Raw genomic sequence first — 27,023 nt, 5'->3', positions numbered from 1 at the left:
GTTCCCGTGTTTAACACGTCACCAACTCGCAATCCTATTGGTCGCCGCATCTCAGGTATATAGAGTGGGGGCAAAAACTTGTTTGAAATTTTTAGTTTGTAAAATGCCAACATAGTGAAAGCAAGTGTCGTGGGATCGCGCAACTTTTGTTTTGTTTGAAAATGTGCACATGTTTGCGATCCGTCGAAGTCACCTCGGTAATGGTTTGACTCATGAAAGAACCATCGTAAAACCATCATCCACCACTCGTTTCTAACGTTAAATAAAATTATTTATTGTAACTAAACCGTTTGAACAGGTGTCTCACAACAAACATACCTGAGTGCTACAGCATGGCGTCATCAACTTACCTGGCGGAGTGGTAGATGTGCATTTGTTCGGTTTTAAAATGAAGGTGACTGTGTGTTTTGGTAATGTCAGAGTTGTTGTGCCTTGTGGTGACGGTGACATCCTCGTGAGGGACCTTGTCAGGGAGGCGATTCTCCGTTACAAGAAAGCTACCGGAAAGGTGAGTAATCTTCGTTCACCTGGTTTTAGGGTTATGTCGGCTGTCACAATTAGTCCACGATTGCTATTTCGGTTTGTATTGATACGCAGTTACCATGACAACCTATTAGGCGCTATCTTCAGGGATGGACTTTTTTTATTTAATCGGTTACTATCGATCACCAGTTGAACAAATATCCAAATGTTTGCGTTTCAAAATTACTTCAAAGACCCACTGCGCTTTTTAAATCGCAAAAATTGAACTCTTTAATTAAATGCAAAGAACAGACCCTTTCCATTTAAATGAAGTTGCAAACTGCCTTATTTTCGTTGCGACGTGACATTTCTATACTATTAATAGATCAAAAGTACTTATACTTCTCACAGGTACTTACTTTTAGTGACATAAAAAATAAAAAATCTTCGAATTCAACAATTTGTAATTTTTCTAAGTAGATCACGATAAATGAGTCAAAACTACGACATAAAAATGAAGAATCAGAAAATGTCCGTCGCGGATTCATACACTTTTATGGCAATTGTGATGCTGCACACGTTTTTCTTTTGTTTTATTGTTTGAATTAAATATTGCGTCATACCAGAACCGCCAATACCTGAAATTTCTTTCATTGTTTATCTTGCTTCGGTTTCGTTTCTGCTTATCAGTTAAATGTTAGTCATCGTAACACAAACAATGAATTTTTCACTAGTACATGTCAAAAGGAGGCGTGGGTTTTTCATTCAAAACCTTTTTATGATTGAAATCGAATAATTTGTCTTATTCTTGTTTTAAATTTGTTGTTGGAATGGGTTTCGAGATGGTACACGTATGTCTGAAATTGATCGTGTTGTTCAAATTTGTCTGAGAAACTAAGTTTGGCAATCATTTCTGTATTACATAATTGTTTTAGTTTGATTGAAAGTTCGGGAATTCTGGCATTTTTATTATTATTTTAACGGAATTATAGACCTTCGGGCGCCTAAAATTCAACACCAGATTAGTTATCACCTGTAAAGTCGAGGTGTGGTATATTGCCAACAACAGGTGTCAGAACAAATCCAAATGAGTCATATTGTTTATCGATTTCCAAAAATTCTTTCTTTTCTTGGCATTTTTCCGTCCAATTCTTCAGAACTGCATTTTTTGGGTGCTATAGATTCTTCAAATTCTGCAGATCCTTTCTCAGATTCTTGAGACTACTTAGGTATTGTTAAAAGATCTATTATTGTATTTTAAAGTATTTGAAATCCTTCAATCGTTTAAAAGTTTCCTGTTTACGTTTAATTGTGTCCTTTAGATTTTAAAATATTTTTGGTATCGTTCATGTTGTTTTATACAATTCTTTTGAATCTTATTTCATGTTATTTATTCAGGTTTTGCTTCCCTTTCTTGCTCGAAAACTGTTAAATTTGTCAAATATTTACGTCAAAATTGCTGCGGTTGTGTCAGTTACGACATGATTTTTTTTCCCATATCCAACTTCACAGGGAAATTTAATGAATTACAGAATAGTTTAAAATTCATAAACAAATAACATTGAACAAAAACTGAATATTTCAGAGTCTTATACATATTACTTCTTTTGATATAATTTCAAGACTCCTAAACTAGACCACTGACATAATTAATTATTACGTTACGCATTTGAATTTCCACAGCCTCTATACTCTCGTACAGATGAAAAGATGTAAAAAGACCCAAACAAACGGATGCGCATTAGCAAATCGCGTTAATGCTCATGCGCCAGCGAACATCTGATGTGATGCAGTGGCGTCGTATCAACAGCAACATTGGTTGTAAAATAAAACCACAATTATGGGACGTGGTTATAATCTAAAAACTATGCCTTTTGTTTAAAAATCTTCTTCTATGACATTAAAGATAATTTTTAGAAACCTTTGCACTCAAAGTCGATAATAAATTGTTGCGGGAATGTTTCTTCAAATAGCCCATCTGTGACGTCTATGGTTGGGAACCCCGTCAAATGTCAAAAATACCCCTCTACCATGCGGATGTTTAGGTTTATTTAGATATTTCCAACTATAACAGTTAATCTCGACTTCAGAATCCGGCACCACTTTCCTGCTATCTCAAAGCGACCTTAATTGCCATGCCCATATGACACTGTTGACAGTTACGAAAAGTCAAAATCAAGTGTTATCGACCCCTCTAAACATTACAAGGCCTACTAGATGTTATTTTTTCTCGAGATACCAAGTATTTTTGTACAAATTTCTCAATGTCCCTGGATTTCTTAAAACAGGAAAACTGTTACTTTTACTGTAACGGTTTCGTACGGTTTGTCAAAGCATTTAAAAACCTACTACACACTGTTTTTGTAGCTCCCACAGATTTTCTGTAGGTTAAGTGAGTGTCACTACTATTTTCATGACAACTAACAAGGAAAATAAGTTCGAAAATTCATAATTGTAGCTCTGATTGGCCATAACTCGATCCATATTCCTATTAATCATCGAGTTTTTTGGCAATTAAATAGACACAACTACATTCCACATCTAAAAACGTCATTAATTGATCGTTAAAACTCTTAAATTATATGATTTGTTGTCATTCCGTGTCAGGGCGTTGAAATTTATTTGTTTTTTATAATAATAAAGCGGCACATTTCCAGTCATTAATTAATAATTTAGAGCTAAAGGTTTGGAGCCAGACAGAATTTTTTTCAGCCAACTTAAAAGTGCATTTTTATGAAGTGCTGCGTTCGTTTCCATATTAAGTCTCATCTTGTTGTGTCACTTTCCGTCTGATTATTTACTTATTTTGTTTGAATTAAATGTTTTTGTTTACAATTCTTGACAAACTACTGCTTGATCGATATTATTTTCCAAATAACCTATTGATCAAAGTAATTTTCACATTTTTATCGTTTAAAAACAAACGTATTCAGCGCCCACGCAATGTACCTTACTTTTTAACAGTTACCAACCATTCTAAACAATAGTTAACAAACTAATGAGCTTTAAATACATACAATTTTGTTTAATGTCAATATTTACGGAGTCGTCAAAGATCCGATGACAATTCTCTTTGTAAATAATGCTTTCATAATAGTGTGTTTTCTTAGTAAATTATGTAACATAGGTTGATGTACTTCGGGTATTCGAATTTATTTATTGAATTGTTATCAGACAACAACAGTTCGTGGCGTAACAAAACCTTCATAGTCCATTGGAGTCATTGCATTTTTTCGCGGAATCGAATCTAGTTTAGTAAAGGCCATCGTCTCCAGTCTAGATTTCCAACTAATATTTGAATAAATTAATGGCGAAGCTGTTAAGGACAAAACCGCCATTAAATAATCGGAAAAGGAGAGAAAAGTCATTCACTTTCATTTACACGTTTCTTGTTCAACGTGTCACACAAATTAAACAATTACTTTTGTTCTCGGCCTGATTTGCATTGAACACATTCTTGTTGCGTTAGTTGTTTGATGAATTTTTATTGGTTATTGACCTTATGCGATTTTTGGCGAGTCGAAGGAATGCCGAGTACGATTTTTATTGTCATCGACGGATACCTTCACGTCTCTGCTCAATCGAATGCAAAACATTATCCTATTATAATAATACAAGCGAGTTTTGTTGGAATGTCACTTTTTATGTTCGAAATGAGTCATGCTATGGTCTCGTGTGTACATAAGCTATACTTTTGTCTTATTCGTGTTTCTTATCAGAATTGCCTCACATCTTCTAGATAGGAAATTAAAGACACGTAAGTTACAAGGAAATTATGTACTTCATGTCGCATGATGAAAGCCTTTATGGGGTTTTACAGTAAAACAAACAAAACTATCAGTCTCAATCAACATTAAGAATCGAAAAGCTCTGCGTCATAATAGTGGCAATTTCACACGTATATTTATGTCCATTATAAAATTCTTTTCTATGCTTGTGCCAGGTTTTATAGAATCTTAATCCCACTTGAAGCGTCTCCAAACACTGTTACTGGGGACGTAATAACGTTTTTACGCCTTTTAACTTTTCTGCTTTCACTATTATGGTCGTATAAAATTTCCACAAACATAAATGCTTATGTTAATCTTCGTTCTCACACATTGACTTAATTTAAGGTAACTTGGCGTGAATAACTTATTTTGTTAACAAATAAGCGCCAGATCTGTTAAGAGAACAAGGAAGCGGATCGACATTGAATCTTCTTGTTTGGTAAAAATTTAACCTAGACACTGGGAGATTTTCCCATGGTAATAAAAACAATTCCTTTGGTGAGATAATACGTCAAACTTTAATAAATTCGGGGATTACAACAAAAGCTTGGAGTTTTGAGCGAACAAAGATCAAGGATTGCGATTTGTAAATTAGCGAGCAACGACTGTTTTTTACAACGCGCAATTATTCGAGGTGAGACAGCAGTACAGTAAAATAAGATTTTCGAAAATTCTTGTGCGTTGACACTAATTCCTCCGTGTCTGATTACCCACCAAACTTGATCTGTGTCCATGATCCTCGGTATCATATGACCCAGTACCAAATCCCAAGCAGTCCACGTTCGTCCTTCGGAATCCAATCCGTCTAGGTGTCATTTTAATCCATCTGTGCATCCGGCGTTGATTATTTCATTGTATAAATTACCCGTAAATGTGACTGGAAGGTTGTTCATGGTTTGGTTAAAAATCGATTACCAATGGTTGTGCTCCACCCGCAGTGTGGTGGCGTCTCTTCCACGAAAATATCTCTGCTCTGAGTGTCGTCATACTGCTTGGGTCACGTTTCATGACGTCACACTACCATGGTTCATCAAGTTTTTGCCATGGTATCGAATTATAACCACCTTACATATTTGCTGTGCCTTCACGTTTTCGGCCGAAGGCAAGGATGTTAAATCTCCGATTTGAATTCTTGTGTGAGTCGACAGCAACTGAAAGTTGTTTTTTCTAGTAGCCGATGTTCTTAGAACGTAGTCAGGTTACTTATTAGGTTGTCCGCAGCATTTGTATGCGGCAGACAATCAGAGAACAACAAGAATATGGCACTCCTCGACATCACTACTTCAATTTTCAAAGAGGAGATAAAAATCACACGTGTTAATCAAAAACACCACGTGTACTATCATCTTCGTCAAACGACTTTGTCATGACATTTAAATCAGCATTAAGAATGCGTAAAGTGGGATTTAATAATGGAGCCACACATTTCTCATTCATTGTTGAAGCAACAATGCGAATTCTGAACGCATGACTCATTTTCTTGATATCCTAAATGAAGAAATTCTTGGATATATTCGGGAGATTAGAAGCTTGGCAGCACAACGATCGGGTTCTTAACAGAACATAACAAAGGACGTTGTTGGGGTGTTATGAATGCTCCGTGGTTAAGCTCAAGATCAAGATGGAATTTGATCGTGAAGGCTCATATTGTGGCTCGTTACATCTCGAGACTTTCACATGCTGGTATTTTTTCACTGATTGCTGCTCATTGTTTCAATAAATTTCTATCATAATAGGTTTATTGTTGCCATTCTTGAGATTGCGGCTTACGGAGTATTATGGATTAATTATAGGTTCTTCGAATACCATTGTGCCTTTTAGGATTACACCGCGAGAAGGTTATTTTATCAAGACAAATTTTAAAGGTCATCGCTGTGTTAATTACGAAAATTATCTCCAAGAGGTTATTGTCATGTTTGTTCTCTTTCGTGCTTCGTTTTTTGCGAGCGCCTTTTAAAACCCGTCTAACCCATGACAAATTCAGATCCAATTTGCATAGTTTGCTCACGTTTTAAAATTTAGTGTCTACACATTTCTGGTTCTTAATTAATTTGCTCCGATCAGAATTCCCACAGCCCAAGTTGTGATCACACCTTTAAACTTGAACTAGAACAGAACCCAACAAAATGTTAATCGATTACATGTGAGTACTGTAATTCAATAAGTTGGACAAGAGGATTGGTTATCAACTTTTATCAATAGTCCTTTGTAAAAAATAAATTAGTACCATCAACGTGACTAACAGCGTTTAGTTACACCAACATCTTTCTTAATCTAGTAGAAATATCTCTCATTTACCATCTGACGCGATAATACCGAATCCAATCCAATTTCGTTCGAATCGCCACGTTGAAGTCATTTTTAACTATCCACTGTCGACGGAAATTGCGTTCTAGTTATGAACTGGTTAGATATCAAACCCACTTTTTACCATATTATTTTTCAGCATTCTCATGAGACCAGTAAAGAGATAACAAGAACGCAGAAGGCGTTTGGTGTTCGGTTACAGCAACGCATTTCACAATTGCGAATCAACACTTCATTATTCTTATTAGCAAAAGGCGAATTGTGGTTGATTATTCATCAAAAATGATTCAACGTCGGGGATGTTAAACGGTTAAAAACGACAGCTGCAAAGGCCGTTGGCGCGTGTCCTAACCACGCGTTCAAATCATAGGGAATACCCCCCTCAAATATCGTACCGGTCGCATAGATGCATTCTATTGTCGGAGCAGCCAGAATTTTGTCATTGAAATGTTTGTTGGCGACTTCAACGATGCGTCAAGTGAATAAACTCTTATCAAGAACTTTGTTTAATGTGTGCATTGTACTTGGGCGATTTGCAATTGTGGCTAATCGAGAAAAGGAAAGCGTGAATTTAAATGAATGCGAACGGTTTACATAAATGTTACGTTTGCTGGTGAATACGCATACTTTTAGACTCGCCGGAAGTATAAAGATAAAATTAAATGGTTTGGTAAATAGACTCGTTATTGCTAAGAGCGCTGAAAAATGATTTTTCTACAGGTGATGTAATTATTTTACGGAAACGCTTCGTTGAAAAATCGCGAGATGGCTGCAACCAGTTATACTCGAGTCATGACTACTGGAGTTGCGAAACTTGCAAATTTTGCACTACTGGAACAATGCCATTCACGCCCAACATGTCCCTGAGATTTAGAAAACATGGAGAACACATTAAATTGTTTAGTTTATAGGGAAACTACTCACCTTTTTGTGATATTTAACTTTTTTGTCCATGATGGAGTGTTATGTCATTGTCTACCGGCTAATTTCCAATGGTGCTCTTCGCATGTCTGAAACCTAATCTCTCAGAACTACTTTTTGTCATTCCTTTCCTCATTAGACAATCCAGCATCGACCGGATGTCGTCATCAAGCTCTCCGGCGATTTTCTCCGAAATAGCCATCTGCAAACCATTGAAAACCACTTGTCGCAAAGTACTCAACTCAGGAAGCCCCTACTTTCTGAAACGTTTCACTTTTCACCGCTTTCAATTTTTCACTAACTTGACAAATGTCTGACCGTGAACTTTGCCATCCATGCTCGGACTTGGCGTCCCACGGTTCTGAAACTTGATCTGCACAAATTCTTTTATACAATGCCGTTTACTTGGAATTTCGGTATGTGGGTGTTTCTGCTGGATTTTCTATGGTCCCAAAGCCGAATTTGCACAAAATCTCCGTTTATACACACCCATAAAATACTTGGTTTCTTTAGATGGAAAGAAACAGGTTGGTCGTAAAGGGTGGTACAATTTTGTAGCGTAACGGTTGCCTGGACTTCTCATGGTTATGATGCACCTGCTTCCTTTTAGTATCTACCTGCGTATCTCCTGTTCTTACCCGGAATTTTATAGACCTGACTGTATACTTTTCTTTATGTCTACAATAAACTTGTGAGACGGAGGAATTTGTTCTCAGGATGGGATTAGGGATGCTTCAAGAAAGAAACAGTGGTTTCAACCTTATTCCAAAATTATAAATTGGTACAGTGTAATTTTATTGATAATTGACGGCTTATAATTTATTAGTCATTTCCTGCAGAAGTGGAAATGATGAATCACGACACGACACCTGAAAATAAAACAAAAGTGGCCAGGTACACAAAAAAAGTGTAATTTTTGCATCCTGCTCTAACATGTTATTGACGCTAGACAGAAGTTTTTTGTTGTGTTTAGTTAATAAAGCGCCAAGTCCTAAAAAGTGGTAAAACTCGTCCATATTGTAATTTTTTCTGTAGCATTAGTTTCCGACCCATGCATGAGGAAATAATCCAACCATTTACGATTATTTATCTATTTCCGTGTTCAGACCGTAATTATTATAATACAATACAAGTAGTCCGAGTGGCTTCGAGAATGAAAAAAAATTGAGTAGGCAACAGGAAAATCTTCAACCTTCAAGATCCCACCCCAAAAACCTAATTCCGCGTAGAGTTAGTTTGCAAGATTCCTCCGGTGGTTAACTTAACTTAACACTTCGTTAAAACCGTATAATTAGATAGATTCTGTGGAGTCATTTGATTAATTTAATTATAGCGCCTCTTGATTGAAACGGTAGCATCGATTTGACTGAAATATTTGAAGCTATAAATACATTCGTTGTAATAACTATAATTCAGATTGAATCCTGGTACACGACAGTTTTGTGCAAACGATCGAACTTTACGTAACTCATCGATTTGTCTAAATATAGGCGAGTTCTAATGCATCGGTTTAACAATATTATCCTCGTGCGACCTTGCGATGTTTATTTTAAAATTGTATTAAGTAACCAAAGGTGTGTCTTAATTAGTACGGATTAGAGTCAACAATGTGGTTTTGTTACAGCTTTTTCAGGCAAATTGGAAATGACGACTTACGTGTATTTGTTTGTTATTGCTCGGCTTTTGTTCGTTTTTCTTGTAGGCAACCACGACCACTGCCGCGTAACGTTGGTTTCGCTGAAATATGGTCATCAACGGGACGTTATTTTTTTTAGAAACACGCTCCTTTTTTGTTGAAGGTAATATCGATGCAAATTGCTCTGAGTTTTCTATTTTTAAACTAGAAGCATTTTATCCACAAACCGGTTAATTTGGCACTTTGGAATTTCAAAATCGGAGTTTGTTTTCCATTACTGTTGTGGATATGTCGAAAGTAGTCTAATATGTGTAACTTTTTAATTCAGATTATTATGCCGAGTTTTGTTAGTGATTGTTCTATTTTATATGTATTTTTTTTTCAACAAAAACCACAAATTCAGTTGTTACGGCTGAGAAATCTTTGCAAAACGGTAGTTTTCCTTATTAATAGCATAAAAATCATGCTCACATTTTTAAAATGGCTTAAAAACCGGTCATTTTCTTAATTTTTTGTGTTTTTGAAAGACCTCAATGGGCTGTTTTTCAAACTCAAAAACTTCAACGACTAAAACTTGAAAATCAACTAATTTTTCTAAAAAATTGAGTTAGAAACAAGGGTTCAAAGTCATGGTAAAAAGTGAAATTATACGTTGTTTTTGATATTTTGGTAGAAATACCGGTTTTTGTTGAAAAATAATAATCATGCGAGTTCAAAAGTTACATTCTCGGTTACACATATTAGACTACTGTCGAAAACGTGATATTTCAGCCATTTGAATAAGCAACTGTTTGCAATGCAAATCTACGTTCCACAAGATTATTGTTACTGGTTCATTTAGCTCGAGGTTTTTTTCCAGAAATTATCATGCCCTGTTAGTAAATGCCTGTTTTATGTTGTAGTGCACGTACCTGTGCTTTTGTACCAACACAATGAGAGCATTCATCGGGTCTGAATCTTGAATGGTGATTTATGTTTAAGGATTTATTGTGCTATTATCTTAGTTCATACAGCGCTTTGTTTTGTGACAGGCTGCACCTGAGCTTAGAGAAGAAATTATGGAATTGAAATGTGATGGGAATTTATTGTGGCCTTTATCACGTGATGGATAGGCAACCGACAACCCGAGACAGGTTGACGAATAATGTAGTTTCGATTTTTCAGATAACTTCGAGCTGATTTTATTTGCCAAACATATTTAGAAGAAAATGTGTTTTAAATAGTTGATAAAAACATGAAATCAACTATTTCTTGTGCTCAATGGTAAAAGGTCTGATTTTGTTGTTCGACCGCTTCGTTAGATAAGTGTTATAACAATTCCAAGATGATAAATGGCGAAATCATTAGTGAAGATTGTCACAAAAATCGGTTTCTCATTTCTGAATTTAATTGGTGATTTATCTCCTTGACCTACTTTTATCATTTCAGTGATTTTACCCTTATTGTTTTCAAATTTGATTAGCCTCGATTTTGTTTATCTCAAGTGATAACAGTCCTATGAATAATGCAATAAAAAGTTATGGTGCATTATTGATTTTATGAGCTATGCAACCAGTAATACTGCGCCAATTGAAAGGTTTCACCTCCATTTTGCCGAATTGCTGAATTTTGATCACATTGAAGCCACTAATTTAATTTGGCGAAATAATTGTAGTGCTTGGGTTGAAAAACGTAAAAGAGGCCATTTTATTGTCCCACTTGGGCAATAATAATAATAATATTAAGTATTTTAGAACTAAAATGAAAAAATAATAGTAAAAACGAACAAGCTGGAGATCTAAGTACCTAAGATTGTGAAAACTGATAACGTTGAAACTTTAAAGACTTCAAACATTTTTAGTTATTGCATTCTTGGAACCAAAATTACGTTCAAGCAAGATTTTAAACCAACAAAACTAGAATTATGATTGTTGTAACCAGTAAAAATGCATTTTTCCCTGTTGGGTAACCCACTTTCTATTTACTATCGACAGCACAAAGAAAATACAAATCCAGACATGTGTATTCTTTTGATATCGTAAAACAATATTTCAACAGAATTATTCACTTTCTTCGAGAATCCCAAGATCCTCAAATAGAAAGCCAAGCGACGGTTTTTACTGTACTATTCTTGTAAACCGCAACGAGATGACACTAGCAACAAAATTTCATCCTTTGATTGCTTTTTCTTATTCCAAGAATAGGGTGAAAGTAAACCCATTTACATTCTTGTACTTTTATTGTTATAGAAAAACAAGTTATTGATAATTCGCTCCCACGACTAGCCAAACCCTTTTAAAAGAGCGTAAAATTGAATCAAAACTTCGCAAATACTCCAGCTTCCTTACTTAAATAACAAATGTAAAGGAAGGAAAAACTAAACATACCTTGACAACAATACGACAGGGAGTGGTAAAAGCCGACATTATCCGACACTTTGAAATGTGTTAAACGACAATGTCTGTAATAAGAAATCGTACAATTAATGTCTGTGGCTGTGTATATTGTATGCAGAGCAGTGTGGGCATTGTCCCGACAAATCACATGGCACAGGACTATTGTGTACGAACTTCAAGATCAATCTTAAGACGTCTTTTTATGGCCACACTAATCTTTGGTATTTACTTTATTAATCAAACATGTGTCACATGATTACATACTTTTCTTTGTAAATTTGTGGTAGGTGAGCATACACCGGTTCTTATCTTGTTTAATGACGTCCTTCAACGCAATAAACATTCAACTAAAACTTCCACCTGTTCCGGATATTAAAATAATAAAAATCGGAAGTTCCACTTTCAGTTGGCACGAACGAATTTTCGCTTTCCCTCAATAATTGCCCTATTAGAATTTTGTCATTTTGTAATTATCTTCAGGTATATTTTCGTCTACCTGGAAAGGGAAATTAGACGTGATAGTGGAAGACCCCACCAGAGTATTGCAGTGTAGATGTAGAGTGAGCGCTGTCAAAGTAGTGAGCTCGAAACGCTCGAAGTGTGTGTTAGTTTATTTCATAAAGTGCATTTAATACAGCGTGTTGTAATTGTGCATTCGTGGAATAATAATGGAAACCTGGTAAATAAAATGCCAATGTGGTATTTTACAAAATTGCCCACGACACAGTGTTTATGAAACCTTAATGTGCACAACAACAGGCTCAATTATTTCGTTAGATAACAAAACGTACGATTTTGTAATCAGTTAGGTTATAATGCCGTTTTAATCACATTTTTACATGACTGCACTTATGAATTTCAAATTTAAGATTTATTAAAACTAACTGTGAAAACCATAACGTACGGTTTTTGACTGCCCACTTCTTCACCGTCGTTTTTTATTGAAAAAACGAATTAATTTTCGCGATAAATATTTACTATTCTAAACGCTGTCATTGTATTTTAATCATTCAACGGATGAAGCCACGATTACGTTAGATATTTTACAGTGTTTTCAGAGCGACTAATTGTGCTAAATGGAGGCAATTTTAGCGATATCATAGTCTTTTTATGGAGAGAAATCGTTGAGAACAATACAAGAATTTGTGATACGTCGAGTAATAACTCTTGGTTTAAAAAGTGGTTTTGTTAAGTCAGATTCCCAAGATTGCGCCTTATAATTTAAAAATTGTCGCAATTTTATCGCCACATCAAATTGTTGCAATCCCAACAAAAATTTTCGTGGGTGTGTTGATATAATACTTGATGACACATTCCGTTATCTTTCATTTAATTATCGCATTCAGTTAGGAAGAACATGTTGCGAAATGATGGATAATTTTATCGCTCTGCCATCACTTTTTAATTGGCGTTGTGTTGTGATGATAATTCTTGGCCGGTGATATGCCATCGTGCTTTCGATTCGTTGCGATTTGATATAATAATAGAAAAGCGGTTGACATTTCACGTTTATAACATCTTTACTATTTTATCGGTGGGTAACAAAGATTAAAAATGCTCACGAAATGGGTTCTGTCGTTAATTGTTGCAATAACGAAACAATAGCACAATTGCCATAATTCTTCCATTCAAAATGACGAAACGATCATTTCCACCGGTTTATAGAAAGTATAGTGCCAAATGTTGAAAAATTCTGAGCGCGATTTGAATACAATCTCAGTAAAATTACGGTTGACTTGGTCGAAAGAAGGAATTTTTCTATAATAGATTCGTAATTGAATATCAGGAATTATCGTTAATTGGTCGTAATTTCGTTAATTTTAAAATCGACACGGCAAAATTCCAGACTTTGGGTTAATGACGATTGTAATTGAGCACGCTAAGGTAAAAAATCGTTAAAGATGTGGTATTAAAAATAACGAGCGGTAGTGGGCTATTATGGAGATATTTGTTTGGCATTAGGCTATTTTTTGGGAAATGAAAGTGTTTGTAGGTTGAATCTATTGTGTAACCTCGAACTTTTTGTGTTTTTCAAATGCATAAAAGAAATTAATTTAAAACAAAATAGAAACTCCAGAATCCAGAAAATCTCGTAACTCATAGAACTGTGGAAAAATTTACTTTTTGTATGGCAATGAATACTGAAGATTCCAAAAATTTTACATTACTTCGAGTGCGAAACGTCCACTACAAGCACAAGCATTTTAAAATTGATATTGATGCTTCCTCTAGATAATTATTATCGTTTAACTGAGATGCTTTAAATGACTTGAATTTTCCTGCCTATTCAACGCAGTATCGTAAATTACCAAGAACTGAATCTACTGGGAATTTATTATTTTCCTACATTCTTCGTTTTTAATGTTGGGTAAAAAATTCTAACGGATTAACGCCGTTATTGAAATGAATTTTGATTTTAGTAATAAGATGTAATCTGTGCGCATAATTCTTCTTTGAGCGTTGCGTATTATTATGCGATATGGATAAGAACGGAAGCGCCGTTTATATAAAGAAATCGTGAACGAATCTACAGGAAGTTAATTTAGATGCCTTGCATACAAAATTGATAATCTGCCGCTCTTGGAGTCGGCCCAATCACATTTAGCATGTTTGCTTTTCGTTTTACCATAATTTGCATAAGTACGAATTAAGTGAACAGTTAGAGAGAACGTTATTTAACCTTAGTGATAAATAATCGTCGGATTTGTTGAAAACTGGTCCGATAAAATTACAAAATCTCGCGGTATTCGGTGATGGCAAATAAAATTAATCTGGAATTCAGGTAATGTAAGTGCGGTAAACGTACTAGTTATGTTCTGTGGTCGCCAACACTAAATCTTTACTTGAGATAAAATATTGTAGTCAGGAGTGCCCTTGGAATACCATCACATAGTCGGTGAATGCAACATTTTCCAGTTATTCCGCATAAATTTATCCATAATAATGTTCGTGCAAAATGTGGGTCTGCAACTACATGCGATGAGTTCTTTTTTTACCAACAAGTCCCTCGAGAAAAGCGAGTTGTTGTGCACATTCAAGTTTTCAGATTGTGATTAACACCAAAGACGGAAAGTGACTTTTTGGTGAATGCGATTGGGATTTTTTCCGGTTTGATGTGAAATGTTCGATAGTTGTCAGACGATAAATGCCGTACCAAAGTGTACGGAAGTTGCTGAAAAAATCGTGCAATTATTTGGGTGGAGACAAACTTACAATGTTGAGAAATTACAACGGAATGTGCCAGGAAGAGCCACTACGAGAATCTCCATTACTAGGTCTTCGCAAAGTCGTGAAAAGTCTGTAGAGGTAAGAGGCGTTTTACCTCGTTTTCATACTAAACAGTCCCATTTTGTGTTTGGATAACTGTAACTTGCTTTTATTTCTGGTAAATGACCAACATACGAGTATGTGGTCGAAAACCAGAAATCATTAAACTATTGCATTTGCAACTTTTGTTTTTGTCCTTGATAGTCAACGACCATGACAGTGGGGATTAAAGTATGCAATTCGAGTTAAACCAATCAATTTATTTATTGATAGTGTGGACATAAAACCATTTTGCATAACACTCACTGAATGGTGTTAAAGTTTAATGTGTGCTTTAGTAGCAGTTATTAATAGGATGTTACCATATTGGTATCTAATTGTTAATTAAATTACAAACAGAAATGTCTACCTTCTACGTAATGAGGGAATTTAATAAAAGTCGTAAAATCCGCATTATCATCCATGAAGAATTCCTAACTGAAGAACTCATAATTGAAAACCGTTGCATTAGTTTTGTCAATTTAAAGGTTTTGAGAGCTTGGGTGTTCTAATATCTCGTAAAATAGACCAATTTAATACTTACTTTTCTCCTGATTTCCTGGATGTAGATGTTAATTGTTTCTATTTTCCCTTCCTCTGGAGGATATTCCTTGCTTTGCCTTTCCTCTTTCTACCAAGAGAAGATAATTTGAAAATAAACAAACATAAAAAATATCAGGGGAACTTGCAGCTCTTTTTAAACCGTGTTTAATTAAGATATCAGTAAAACGTTCTTCGTATGATTGATTGCACTGTGACTTGCAAAAATATTGTAGTGAAATTGCACACCTCATTTTAAACAAATTCTTTTCACTCGCATATTTGTACCTATCAGCATTCTTAATGAATAAGATTTATAGTCAATACTACCGTATCCTGTCTGATTAAAAATTCATCATTTGCTTCATAATCTGGTTTGCCTTCAGAGACTTTACATGTTGGCCAGTTCATGAGAAAAGGGTTTTAAAAGTTGCGTGATTACTTTCCTTCGTTAATGAATTTTTGTTCACTTGTAATTAGCCACAGCGTGGAATAATTGATTAAAATAAAATCGTAGCATAGAACGCTCAAGGTGAGCAATTAATTCTTCCCCGTCTGACAAGAACAGTTCTGCAATTTGTGGGAATTTGGAAAAATCCAAGTTAATTCTACGATTTAATTTAATAGCAGCTTCTTTTTCCGTTAAGTTGAGCTTAATCAATTAACGGTATGCAAGAATTTTGTGTGGTCGTAGAACAAACCCTCAATTACGCAACAAGCTGAAGAACAAGGCTCTAATTAATCTTTTCGAGTACTAAATACCGCAACGGAATTTCAGATAGGACTAACAGCGGTAATTTCTGACTAAAAACACAATTAACAACTCTATAATTTAGTCTGGCACAAAAGCTGTCCAATTCACTTTTAATAGCTGTTTTGAGAAATTCATTAGGCCTATCGTTTGTTCCTTTTTTCACTTGGTTGTATGGAAATGAACGCGTGCGAAATTACCGCCTCCAATCAAGAACCGACAATTTTCTACAAAAAATTCCGCGATAATTCGTGATGTTCTCACATTTTTTATAAACATTTAGTGTGACTATGTGCTAGAAACCTCCTTCGGTGATTATGGTTTTCCACGATTATCGTGAATAAAACTTTGGTTTCATTCATCATACGTTTATTGAAGTTGAACGGGTTTAAAGACCTTGAAAAGAAAGTGGAGACGGTTTCCGATAATGTCTGCTCCGAAAATTGCCACAGTCTGACTCGGTTACGGCACTTTCACTTTGAACTTGATTTCGGAATGCCCAAGGCTATGATTGTCTTCCTTTCGAATAATAATTTCGTTAGCATTATGTGTTTATAACCGGTGTTTGTTAATTAGAGAAAAAGTGGCCTGGATTCTTACAATGTGTAAATTTTGACTATCATTGCTCGGAAGTTCGTTCTACATTCGGTTTTAATTTACACGGAAATTTAAATATCTGCGATTTCACTGATGATGTGCTGAGATGCTGTGGTAATGTAAAAAAAAACGAAATATGAGACATTTCTGGTTTTGATGTAATCGTTTTTTGCTGAGTTGCTCAAGAGTTTTGTAAGACGAATTATTGGTGACAGATAGTGAAGGTTTGAATTTCAAATGTGATAAGGGTGAAATTTAGATAGTTGGTTTTTGAAACTCGTTTTATCACGATTGGGTAATATTTTCGAAAAGTGTCCTACTTACTATTATCAAATAGTCGTTTCAAGTGTGATAAATATTCAGGTTTTGGTTTTGTAGTTTTGTTCGTTTTTACATTTACGTACATTTTATGAACTGTTTTCATTTTCTGTTCATCACTTTTAAGGTTTTCAGGATCAAATTGAGATTTAAGATTCCTAAGTTTTTCAGTTTTCAGGATTGCTAGGGTTTTAGTTATTTAATTTTTCAAGCTACAGGGTTTTAATTTCTACGATTTGATGAAATATTTTCAACTTATAAACTGTTTTATAAGTAGAAAGTAAAATTAATTGACATTTTCTAGACAAATTCTAATGTTACTTTGGCATCTGTTGTGCTTAAGCAGCTGGTCGGCCATTAGCATAGCAATCTTCTGCATTGTTATAACTTCATTTTTTCTCGTTCTTTTTACCCAGTGATTTAGCAGTAGATATTCTGACTTAGTAAGTTCCAGCTCGTTAAACCACAGGAAGTCTTTTTGTCGACTTTTATGCACTTTTTTATGAAGTAATTTAGTATTTGCATTTCTACTAAAAATGAACGACACTAATCTTCATGACTGTGCTATTTTACATGCTCAGAGGTGTGAAGTGTTCCGCGGCTAATTTATCGAGTTCCAAATTGTCTCCGAGCACAAGTGGTTGAGGAATGCAGACAAATCCTGAGCCGTATCTAACAGAATTGAAAAATTCCTCGGGAGATTAGAAGCAATCTTGATGCACCTGTTCGTTTCCACTGTTATGACATGTAAAATATTGAAGAGTTATGACTTTGTGACTTTAGAAACGAGAATAATGAACAAGTCAACAATTACAAACAGTGTTGCTTTCTCACGATACGATGAAAGTTGAATACGCGTAATTTCACTTTGACGGCTTAGGTCGTTCATTATTCTATTTAGATTACAAGAAGACGGTATCTTTGAGTTTACAACGAAGATAAAACAATTTGCGTGTATCTCGGGGAGAATCGCGATTAAAGCTGCAAAAAGGTCTTGATTTCAAAGAAAAACGTCTGGAAGACTCTCGTAACCACTTAGTCTAATCGACTTACCAGGCACTCACACATTTTCAGTTTATCTCAACAAGCGACGAAAATAATGGATAGCGATAATTACCATCAATGACCCGACACCAATCTTAAAAATGCCTACCAGAAGACGCATTAGTGTAATAGATAAAAACACTGATAAATAAATTTGTTTCGCTTTGGTGCGTGGGAGAGTTGTATGCCCTTCTGTATTCGTCATGGTCCTCGCGCAAGAAGACGTAATAAAGTCTTAATTGTTGCGTGGAATCTTGGATTTTTAACTACGTGACGTATTTATTAGTGTATTATTGCATCACGATACGTCTTGAATTGTTGGGATGTTTTTGGGTTGGAACTGCAATTACAGCGAAAGTTTCTGTCGCAATGTGGAGACGTATGAAAATTGCTCGCAGCTAGGATATCCGTCAATATTATCAGCAAGGTAAAAATTAATTATGGATAATGGGCGATGTGTTTGTTTGACTTACTTTTGGTGTTCCACTTTTCTTAACAAGCGCTTAAGCAATTGTATTCTTGTGTTACGATAAAACTAAGTGCGACTAAATTAATGAGGAAGACCCAGGTGAAAGTTGATAATACTAAACACGCGGTATATCGGAAAAATTACACGTCAAAAACCCGGATAAAATGGTAAAGCTAGAATTTGACATGGGCTAATGACTGCGAACAAAAATATGTTGAGCGCTGACCGAGAAAATTCTTTTGTTGGCGCACCCAATGCATGTTTTGTCAAAAAGGAAAATTTTTTTGACGACTATTGTGTGGTTTTCTGGTAAATGTGAATACAAAGTGTCGATTCCTTCACACAGTCGCACAAACTCATGCATTTATTCCGATCTCCCTGCGTGTAATAAATAGCATATAAAAGTCTAAATGACTCCTGTGTACGCTCATTGTTGCGAGCAGGTACATGAACCGACATTTACAAGGTCGTACTCAACAGACTTGAAACTTTTCTTTTTTTTTCCTTCATCATTTTCATTGTCTGTTGTTTCTTTGCTAACCGATAATTAATTCGTTTCAATCTTTGCAGGGTTCAGATTCTTGGGTATCCGTACATAACTTGCAATCTCAAGGAGGCGGGATTTTAGACCCCGATGATCGATTAAGCGACGTTGTCGATGATAGAGAACAGATATTAGCGAGTTTCGAAGATGGAGATGGTGCTCATCATCACGGAGGAGGAGATGGAGCCAGTGGCAGTTCAGTAGGAACAGGGAGTCCGGATATTTTCCACGTGAGTTATTTATTACAGTAAGATGGAGTCCGCGCTTTTACTTGTAATTATCGAAGGGGGACGTGATAAAAGTGCAAACTGAAGGGGAATTAATTACTTAACGGACTTTGGAGAACCGGTCGTGGTGGAGTAGAATAAGATTTTGAAAAGAATGAGAGATACGGGCTCGGGGAACTGTTACGGAAGTAATCGATAATTTCTTCAGTTTCTAGATCGGAAACGCCTTTTGAAAAATGAAAAATTAAAACAGTGATGTGATTCTAATAATTTAGGTTTTGTCGAATCGGTTTTAATTGATTTTATGACAATTTTGAAACTTTCATTTCTGTTCAACGCTTTCATTAAATTCCTGGAGATTAAATAAGCGTAGGAAATTTCATACAATGTGGGTTGGTAGCCCCGTCAATCGAGCGATGATAAATAATGACACACAGAGAGGTACCAACAGATTTCAAATTCTGGACTTTTTACCACGTCGTAAAATTTCGATGAGCAACTAAAGTGTTATCGCTAGTTTGTGTGTTTCATTTTGTTATGATATAACATGCATTTCATGCAAGAAATCGCTTAAAGAGCATAAATTAGCGCTTTTTAAGTTAAAATTAATTCTACTAGTCTATATTATGTAAAATTGAAATGGCTTTTAACTAAAGAAATAAGAAAACCGATGTCTACGAGTGCTCTAAGCAGCTGGGTGTGCGAAGCTCTGTCTCCAAACGGGGGCTTACGTATCTCTCGCTATAATCAATGGGGCGGCAAACCGCTGCTCCCCCGGGTTCAATCTGGTCACCCGCGATACCAATCGCACGTCATTGGTAGGACCTTCGCACGCAGTGAATACAAGTCCGTAAAATGTTTTCAAATTTGGAGGATACATTTTTATATAAATAATGAAGAAAAGTTGAAATTTTCAGATAAAAATATTTAATTCTGCCCGAGTTATTAAGTACATATATTTCTAAAGCCACTAGAAAAAAAAGAACCTCCACTCCTGCAGTGATTGCGGCCTTCACTATGGTTGAAATAAAAAAAAATAAAAAGATTATTAAACTAGAACATTTTTCCCGTATGATGAACCTTGATAGTGGAGAAATTTTGAAATTTGACAAAATGGGCAGATTTTTGAAAAAAAAAAGTCGAATTTTGCGCGAAAATTTGATGATTTTTGGTCCGCCAAAATTACATTTTTTATACTACCAAAAAAATTGGAGGTTCGTCCTACAAAACAAGACATACAAAATATGTATAACAAAAAAAATCAAGACGATCGGATGATTTGTCTCCGAGTTACTTGAGCAAATTTAAAAAATGTAGTTTCGAGAAAAACGCGTTTGAAGATAACTTTATTATAGTTAATAGCTGTAATAGGGTATTATACTAATAGCTATAACTCAAAAACTATTTAAAATATTTATTTGAACTTTTTGTATGTTATTTTTAAAGGTATAGACTATCGAAATATGCAAGAAAACGATTTTTTCCAAATTACACAGTGGTTGTGCCCCTTAAGCTGAAGTAAGCTGAACATCAAAGCAATCAAATTTTGAGTCAAATTCGAACATGTGTCAAAATTCTGCCAACTGTTCAGTTTACTTTGTTTAGTTTTTATTTGTTAAAAATATAAAAATAGAAATGGATTTTGGTTGCATTCACTTCCCTTTGCTACCTTTTCAATTTGCAAGAAATGTAAGAGCCATTAATGATCCAGCAGCAAAAAAATGAATGAATGATTAGCGAACGAATGAAGAGAGATTATCATGCTATAAAATAATTTTCTGTTCTAAAATAAGACGAAGAAATCATCCATAAAACCGAAACTAATTAACAGCATCTTGAGAATTAAATTTGGCTTTTTATAACGTCGGTACAAAACAAGCATGCATAAGAAGAACCATTTGAGAAAATAGTTTTGAATTTATAACAGACCACCACCTATTGACTTCCTAATCGATTGCATTGTTTAACCGTCGTAAAATTATTTGATTGCACACACGTCGAAAACTGTTTTACCTTAAGTACGTATTAAATGTTTTCCAAGCTCAGCGTAATTGCATTAGAAAACGGGTATATTACTTGAAACATTGGCAATCCGGCATAATTACCACACAATACAAATTGTGAGAAAACTGTCTTTTAAACGGTCAGTAAATTACCATCTGTTAAACAACTCGTAACTTTCCATCACGTAGTTTTCCGCGAATGGCGAAAACTGTTCGAAAACGCTTTTTTCTAACCGGTCAGAGACGTAACGATGCCGCCGAAGAAATTTCCATTGAAAACAGATCTTGATGAGCAAATCGATTTTATTATTGCTGCAAATTACCAGTGCGCTTCGAGAAACAGAAAACCGTTAATTTTCATGTAAAAAAAGCGATTTGCAGCTGATAAGTACCCCTAATATGGCGGTAGAAATCTCTTGGGACATTATAAATCATTAGTCTTCACGGATTCCAATTATTTCATTCCTTTGCTGGAACTTGAAGTGATATTAAAAGATTCCTTCGAGTTTTGGGTAGGACAACGTGCTGTCCATCAAAGTGCATTACTCAACGTTATTTCGCAACGATTGTTTGGAATTTGATCGACAGTCTGTGGGTGGCGTTTAAACACTATGAACGACACGGCGTAATTACCCGACTCATTGCTAAAACACGATTCTTTTCCAGGACGGAGAACACAAATACGGCCCAAACTACCCCAGAACTGACATTGAGGTAACCGGCGAACAAATCGCCTCTGGAGTTCCGGGCGCCCTCCAAGTCCGGAGAGGTAGTGAACCCGCTCTAAACCAGCTTCCCGTGGGACCCCCTGCACCTTCCGAACACACGAAACGTTGGAGTGCTGCTCCGTTAATCCTAGAGCCTCCTCCTCCAATTGGTTATAGTAACGAATGGCCTGAAGATGCGAAAGAAGAGGAAGAAGAAAATCCCGGATTTCGGAGAATGGGAAGGGATGGGAGTAACAGGCTGTCGATGCAGTTTCTGGGTGATGGAGCGGGGTACCGATGGGCGGAAGCAGCAGAAAGGGCGGCGCAATCAAGGGCGAGTACCTCGTTACCTCGGGAAAGTAAAAGGAAGGAGCCCTTAGGTCAAGCGAATAATTCTACTAGTCCTGTACCTTCGACGGGTGATAGCTCAATGTGAGTTTTTAGGGTGCTTTTGAGCGAAATTAACGAGTTTTTTACAGTGCTGAACTTATAATAATACGTAACGAACCTGGACCGCTCGGGATTCATGTTGTTCCGGATTATGACAGGCTAGGCAAGGATCGAGGACTTTTGGTACAGGGGATTGAACCGGGGAAGAGGATAGATCGAGATGGGAGATTAGCCATTTATGATAGGATCGTAGAAATTAACGGGGAGAATTTGCTAAACATGCCATTCCAAAGGTAAGTCTCCCCTTGGTTCCAACAAATTTTCACACTTTTTTCTTTAGGGTGCAAGATATCTTTAAACTTCACCTTACTTCGCCAGAACTAAGACTGAAAGTTATAAAAAATTCCGGTTTAGACAGCCTTCGGAAACCTCCAGCTCCGATCTACCCGAGATTTCCAGAAGACAAAGAAAATGTTTCCATGGTAGAATGTGAACAGAAACGTGAGTTTCCCAATGAAGTACTAACACCCAATAACGCCACATTTACAGAAAGTACAAATACGAAAGTGGCGACAGTCTCTCCGACAAAGAAAGTCCCAGCCATTTCTAAGAACTTAAAGTCTCTTCTGACTGCGAATACTAGAAAAATAGGTCGAAAATATGAAATTGACTTAGTAAAGGGTCCTCACGGTTTGGGATTCAGTATAACAACGCGAGACAATCCTGCTGGTGGGAATTGTCCGATTTACATTAAAAATATAATCCCGAAAGGGGCGGCTATTGAAGATGGACGTCTCAAGATCGGAGATAGACTCCTCGAAGTGAATGGGGTGGAAATGACTGGAAAAAGCCAAGCGGAAGCTGTTGCCGTGTTAAGGAATGCGCTTCCGGGGAGTACTGTTAGAATAGTGGTCTCGAGACAAGAAGACGTGATTGAAACCGCACTACCGAGAATTATCGTAAGTTTTCTTAGCGATTTTTCTTGTGCACGTAGTTTAATATCACAAGTACTACTGTTGTTATCACACAGGATTCTGATCAAGAGAAGGAAGTGGATCAAGCAGCTGAGGTTGTTAATGGTAACGATCTTCCCCCTAACATACCTCCGCTACCGCAAAGCCATCTTCTCCAAAACAGAGCGCCTGAAAAGAATGGTTCTGTAGCTAAAATCATTTCACAATTCCAAGAGGCAGCAAGCAACAACAATGTAATTTAGTTTTTTTATTAGTTCACTAGTACTAACCGCTTTAGTAATGTGTGGCGCTAACTAAACCTCCCACCAATTGCTTCTTGATGACAATTTTGCTTACTTTAGCCCCCCGAGAAGTCGGACGACACGATGATCTTCCCCTGGAAGCACCGCGAGATCCTCACCCTCAACATTCCAGTGCACGATTCCGAAAAAGCAGGTCTCGGTATCAGCGTCAAAGGCAAAACCAGTGGTTCTCAAGACTTGGGGATCTTCATCAAGAGTGTGATACATGGAGGTGCGGCGTCTCGTGACAAACGTTTGCGAACCAACGACCAATTGTTGAACGTGAACGGAATATCGCTGTTGCAACAGTCAAACAGTGATGCGATGGAAACTCTTCGGAAAGCCATGTTGCACACTGAAGGACCGGTACCGGGTAATATCACCCTCACAATAGCAAGAAGGGCGTCATCTCCTGGTGCTAACAGAAGTTTTAGTAGTAGAGGCTCAGATCCTAATTTGCTCAATACGTCTTCGTCCGGTGAACTGTATCTTTCCAATGAAACTGAACCATCACATAGCAATAACTCTGGAGCTAGTGGTAGCTCAACGAATACTGTGATCTTCAACCCTAATCAAAATGGGGTTGATGCGAAACCAGCACAAAATATACCGCAAATGCACACGTGGAATCCGGTCCTGGACCGTTTGACTGGTAACAACAAGCAGTTACGCAATGAGAGTTACTACAAGGCTGCCCATGAAAGTTGGACCAACAGCATGTTGGTTGCGAACAACTCTTACGGGAACTTGACTAGTACCACGTTGAACCTCGCTCCAGCTGAACCAATTCTTATCGAAGATGAGTACGGTTCCAGGGTTATAACTCATCAAAACTCTCGGTGCGTTTCTCTCTACCTAACTTCACTTTTTATTTCTCACGATTTTAGAATCAACGTCCACATGACGAATAAAATGAACCTTTCCAACGGAAGTGTCCCTGAAAATCGTAACGACCATGAACCCGATGGAAAGGCGACGATTGCTGATGATAAAAGCACAGACTCGAATTCCCAAACCACCGCTCAAGGGACTGATGCTACCTACGCCAGTCAGTTGTCCCTCGAGAACCCTCAGAAGTTCTCCAGAGACGCGTTCGGACGCCAAAGCATGTCGGAGAAACGTCACGCGACGTTGGACGCCAAGAGTACGGATACGTACCAAAGGACGAAGAAACTCCGCGAAGAGAGAAAAAGTAAGGATTGTAACCGTAAGTTTTCGTTGTGTGCTAACTTCAACTCTTTTTTGCTTGTTGTGCTAATTTATGTTTTTCATTCATTGTATAGCTAACTTAGTCAGAGTTGGGTCAGTGGAGTCGGTTATAAGTGTAAATCGCTCACAAGAACATCCGGAATGTAAGCATTCATTTTCATTTTTTTCTTTCGTTTCGCTGGGTTGCGACATTGTGTAATGTGTTTCTCTGGTAGATGCGGACAAGTTGGGACAATTGGGACCGTCTCTTGGGATGAAAAAGTCTTCTAGTTTGGAGTCGTTACAAACCATGGTCCAGGAGGTACGTATTTAGCGCAACACGAACTTAAAATTAATGATTATTTTACAGATTCAGATGCAGGAAGAGGGAGACCCCGCTTACAGCTACCGGGGTCCTTCAGGAGGGCTGAAGGTGATCCGTGGTCGGGGTTGCGAAGAGAGTTTTAGAGCCGCGGTGGATAAGCACATCGTAGACCCCAACCATCAGTCTGAAATAAGTAAGTTTCCCGTGTTTGACTTCCGAGTTCTTAGTTTTCCGTTTTAGGTGCCAAAAAGCATTGGTTGATCGATGGACCAATGGATAACGAACGCGAAATCGACGGGTTTAACAACGTCCGAGGCGGCCCGAGACAGTCATCTCTGAACGCAGCTCTGGACGGCAAACACAAAGGATCGAAGAAGAAACCGAGTCTGTTAAAAGGAATCGGTTCCATGTTCCGCTTCGGAAAACACAGAAAAATGGAGTTTAACAACGATGTCCAACATTACCATCACAACAATGAGTTTGATTCCAACGTCCACGCGCAACAGGAAGTTGAGACACACCATCAAGAGACGCAGAATACGAATGATAGACTACAGGAACAACACCAGCAACAAAACCAGAGACTACAACAGTTGTATCAACCTTTGTATCAAAGGCATGGTTTTGTGCATCGACATGCAGAGCAAGTTCAGGTGATACCAGAGAACTCGGTTGCGCCTCCTGTAATCAAATACCGGAATCAGATGAATGTTGATCAGGGTCAGAGGAGAAACGAGCGCAAGATACACGATCATAGAATGAGACACACGTACTACCAGTCGGATGAAAGAGACCCGATTTACGACCAGCGACAAGTATGTAGATTTAGGGGTTATACCGGCGAAGCTAACGAGTTTTTTCAAGGGTGCCAACTTTGGAGAGTATGGTGGCCGCCCTGGGAGCCGCTCTGGGATCACCGAATCAGTGCCGTTTACCCACTACGTGAACTACAACGAGCTGCAGAATCACTTGAGGTAAAAGAGTCTCTTTTGTTGTGGTTGTGGACTTTCCAAGGGCTCTTACAACCGTGTTATGCACATTTCATTGTTACTAACCTGATTTGTTGCATGATAACAAATCAATTTATGTTTAAAAATTGTGTTAATGTTGCATTGTCATTGTCATAATTGTATTTTGTCCACGCAGCCGTAAAGATCCACTATCTGACAGTCAGATAGTTCAGATGCGTCTGCAAGTTCAACAGCAAAGGTTAAAGGTGGAGGAAGAAAGGTATGCACTTTTTTTCTGTTACACACTGTCCTTGGCGTTTACTAATATAAAGTTGCATGTTGCTTTCTCTTGCACGTGTTGTACATAAAATAATGATCTTTGCTTTTTCGCCCCTAGCCTACTATCTGATCTAATATATTCTGTAGCCGCAAGCAGCATCAATATCATTCTCAGCGTCAAACGCGCACCGACAACCAACTGCGCCCCGTATCAAACTTCTACGAATACGAGAGTATTCAACAGATTTTGAACCGTCCGGCTCGAGCAAATCCATCAATGCATCATACTAATCAACCGGCGGCTTATCAAGACGTCAACTCGAATTCTTTGCCTAGGCAAGGGCAACAACCATCACAACCTGTGCAAGGTCGTCACATGAATCGAAATCAACACAGAGGACCTTTCGTGACACATGTGACAATCGGTGACAGCCAACAAAACGGCACTAAAGTGTAATTGTAATTAGAATCGTGCTCATATACTTCGGTGCTGAAAATGGTAGTGATTTAATCAGTATTATGTTAGCTATCAGCACCACGTCCATTTTAGGTGTAATCATTTTATTGTGTATATACGACTTTGATATTTTATATATTGTAAATATTTATATGTGTATATAAATATTTGTAGGTATAAAGAATAAATTTTATACAATTTA

General features: G+C 37.0%; 1 protein-coding gene across 7 annotated transcripts; it reads left to right on the top strand.

The window, feature by feature from the left end:
- The first annotated feature begins 90 nt into the window (after positions 1 to 90).
- baz (par-3 family cell polarity regulator) lies at positions 91 to 27,023 on the top strand. 7 transcript variants are annotated; one of them, XM_088046502.1, is made up of 17 exons: positions 12,038 to 12,150; positions 14,518 to 14,777; positions 19,067 to 19,270; positions 21,937 to 22,409; positions 22,457 to 22,660; positions 22,708 to 22,868; positions 22,917 to 23,326; positions 23,398 to 23,574; positions 23,683 to 24,461; positions 24,510 to 24,829; positions 24,906 to 24,974; positions 25,047 to 25,132; positions 25,181 to 25,328; positions 25,376 to 25,950; positions 26,000 to 26,109; positions 26,282 to 26,365; positions 26,512 to 27,023. In XM_088046502.1, the coding sequence occupies exons 2-17, from the start codon at positions 14,592 to 14,594 to the stop codon at positions 26,819 to 26,821; spliced, it is 4,296 nt and encodes a 1,431-aa protein (XP_087902628.1). In that variant the 5' UTR covers positions 12,038 to 12,150; positions 14,518 to 14,591; the 3' UTR covers positions 26,822 to 27,023. The 7 variants fall into 7 exon arrangements, with proteins under 7 accessions (XP_087902629.1, XP_087902627.1, XP_087902625.1 ...); XM_088046501.1 differs by having other exon boundaries at positions 12,037 to 12,150; positions 22,708 to 23,326; positions 24,510 to 24,814; XM_088046499.1 differs by having other exon boundaries at positions 12,037 to 12,150; positions 22,708 to 23,326.

This window comes from Gnatocerus cornutus, chromosome 9 (assembly GCF_029298725.1).
Source record: "Gnatocerus cornutus isolate USDA-ARS CGAHR chromosome 9, icGnaCorn1.1, whole genome shotgun sequence".
Classification (NCBI taxonomy): Eukaryota; Metazoa; Arthropoda; class Insecta; order Coleoptera; family Tenebrionidae; genus Gnatocerus; species Gnatocerus cornutus.
The sequence above is the reverse complement of the archived record's forward strand: the minus strand, read 5'-3'. Positions and strand labels throughout refer to the sequence as shown.

Excerpts from the sequence above, each read along its gene's own strand:
- baz (XM_088046499.1), top strand. The coding sequence starts at position 14,592 with ATGTTCGATAGTTGTCAGACGATAAATGCCGTACCAAAGTGTACGGAA. Across the intron at positions 25,133-25,180 it reads TACAAACCATGGTCCAGGAG|ATTCAGATGCAGGAAGAGGG; the intron begins GTACGTATTTAG and ends ATTATTTTACAG. Across the intron at positions 26,110-26,281 it reads GAGCTGCAGAATCACTTGAG|CCGTAAAGATCCACTATCTG; the intron begins GTAAAAGAGTCT and ends TTGTCCACGCAG.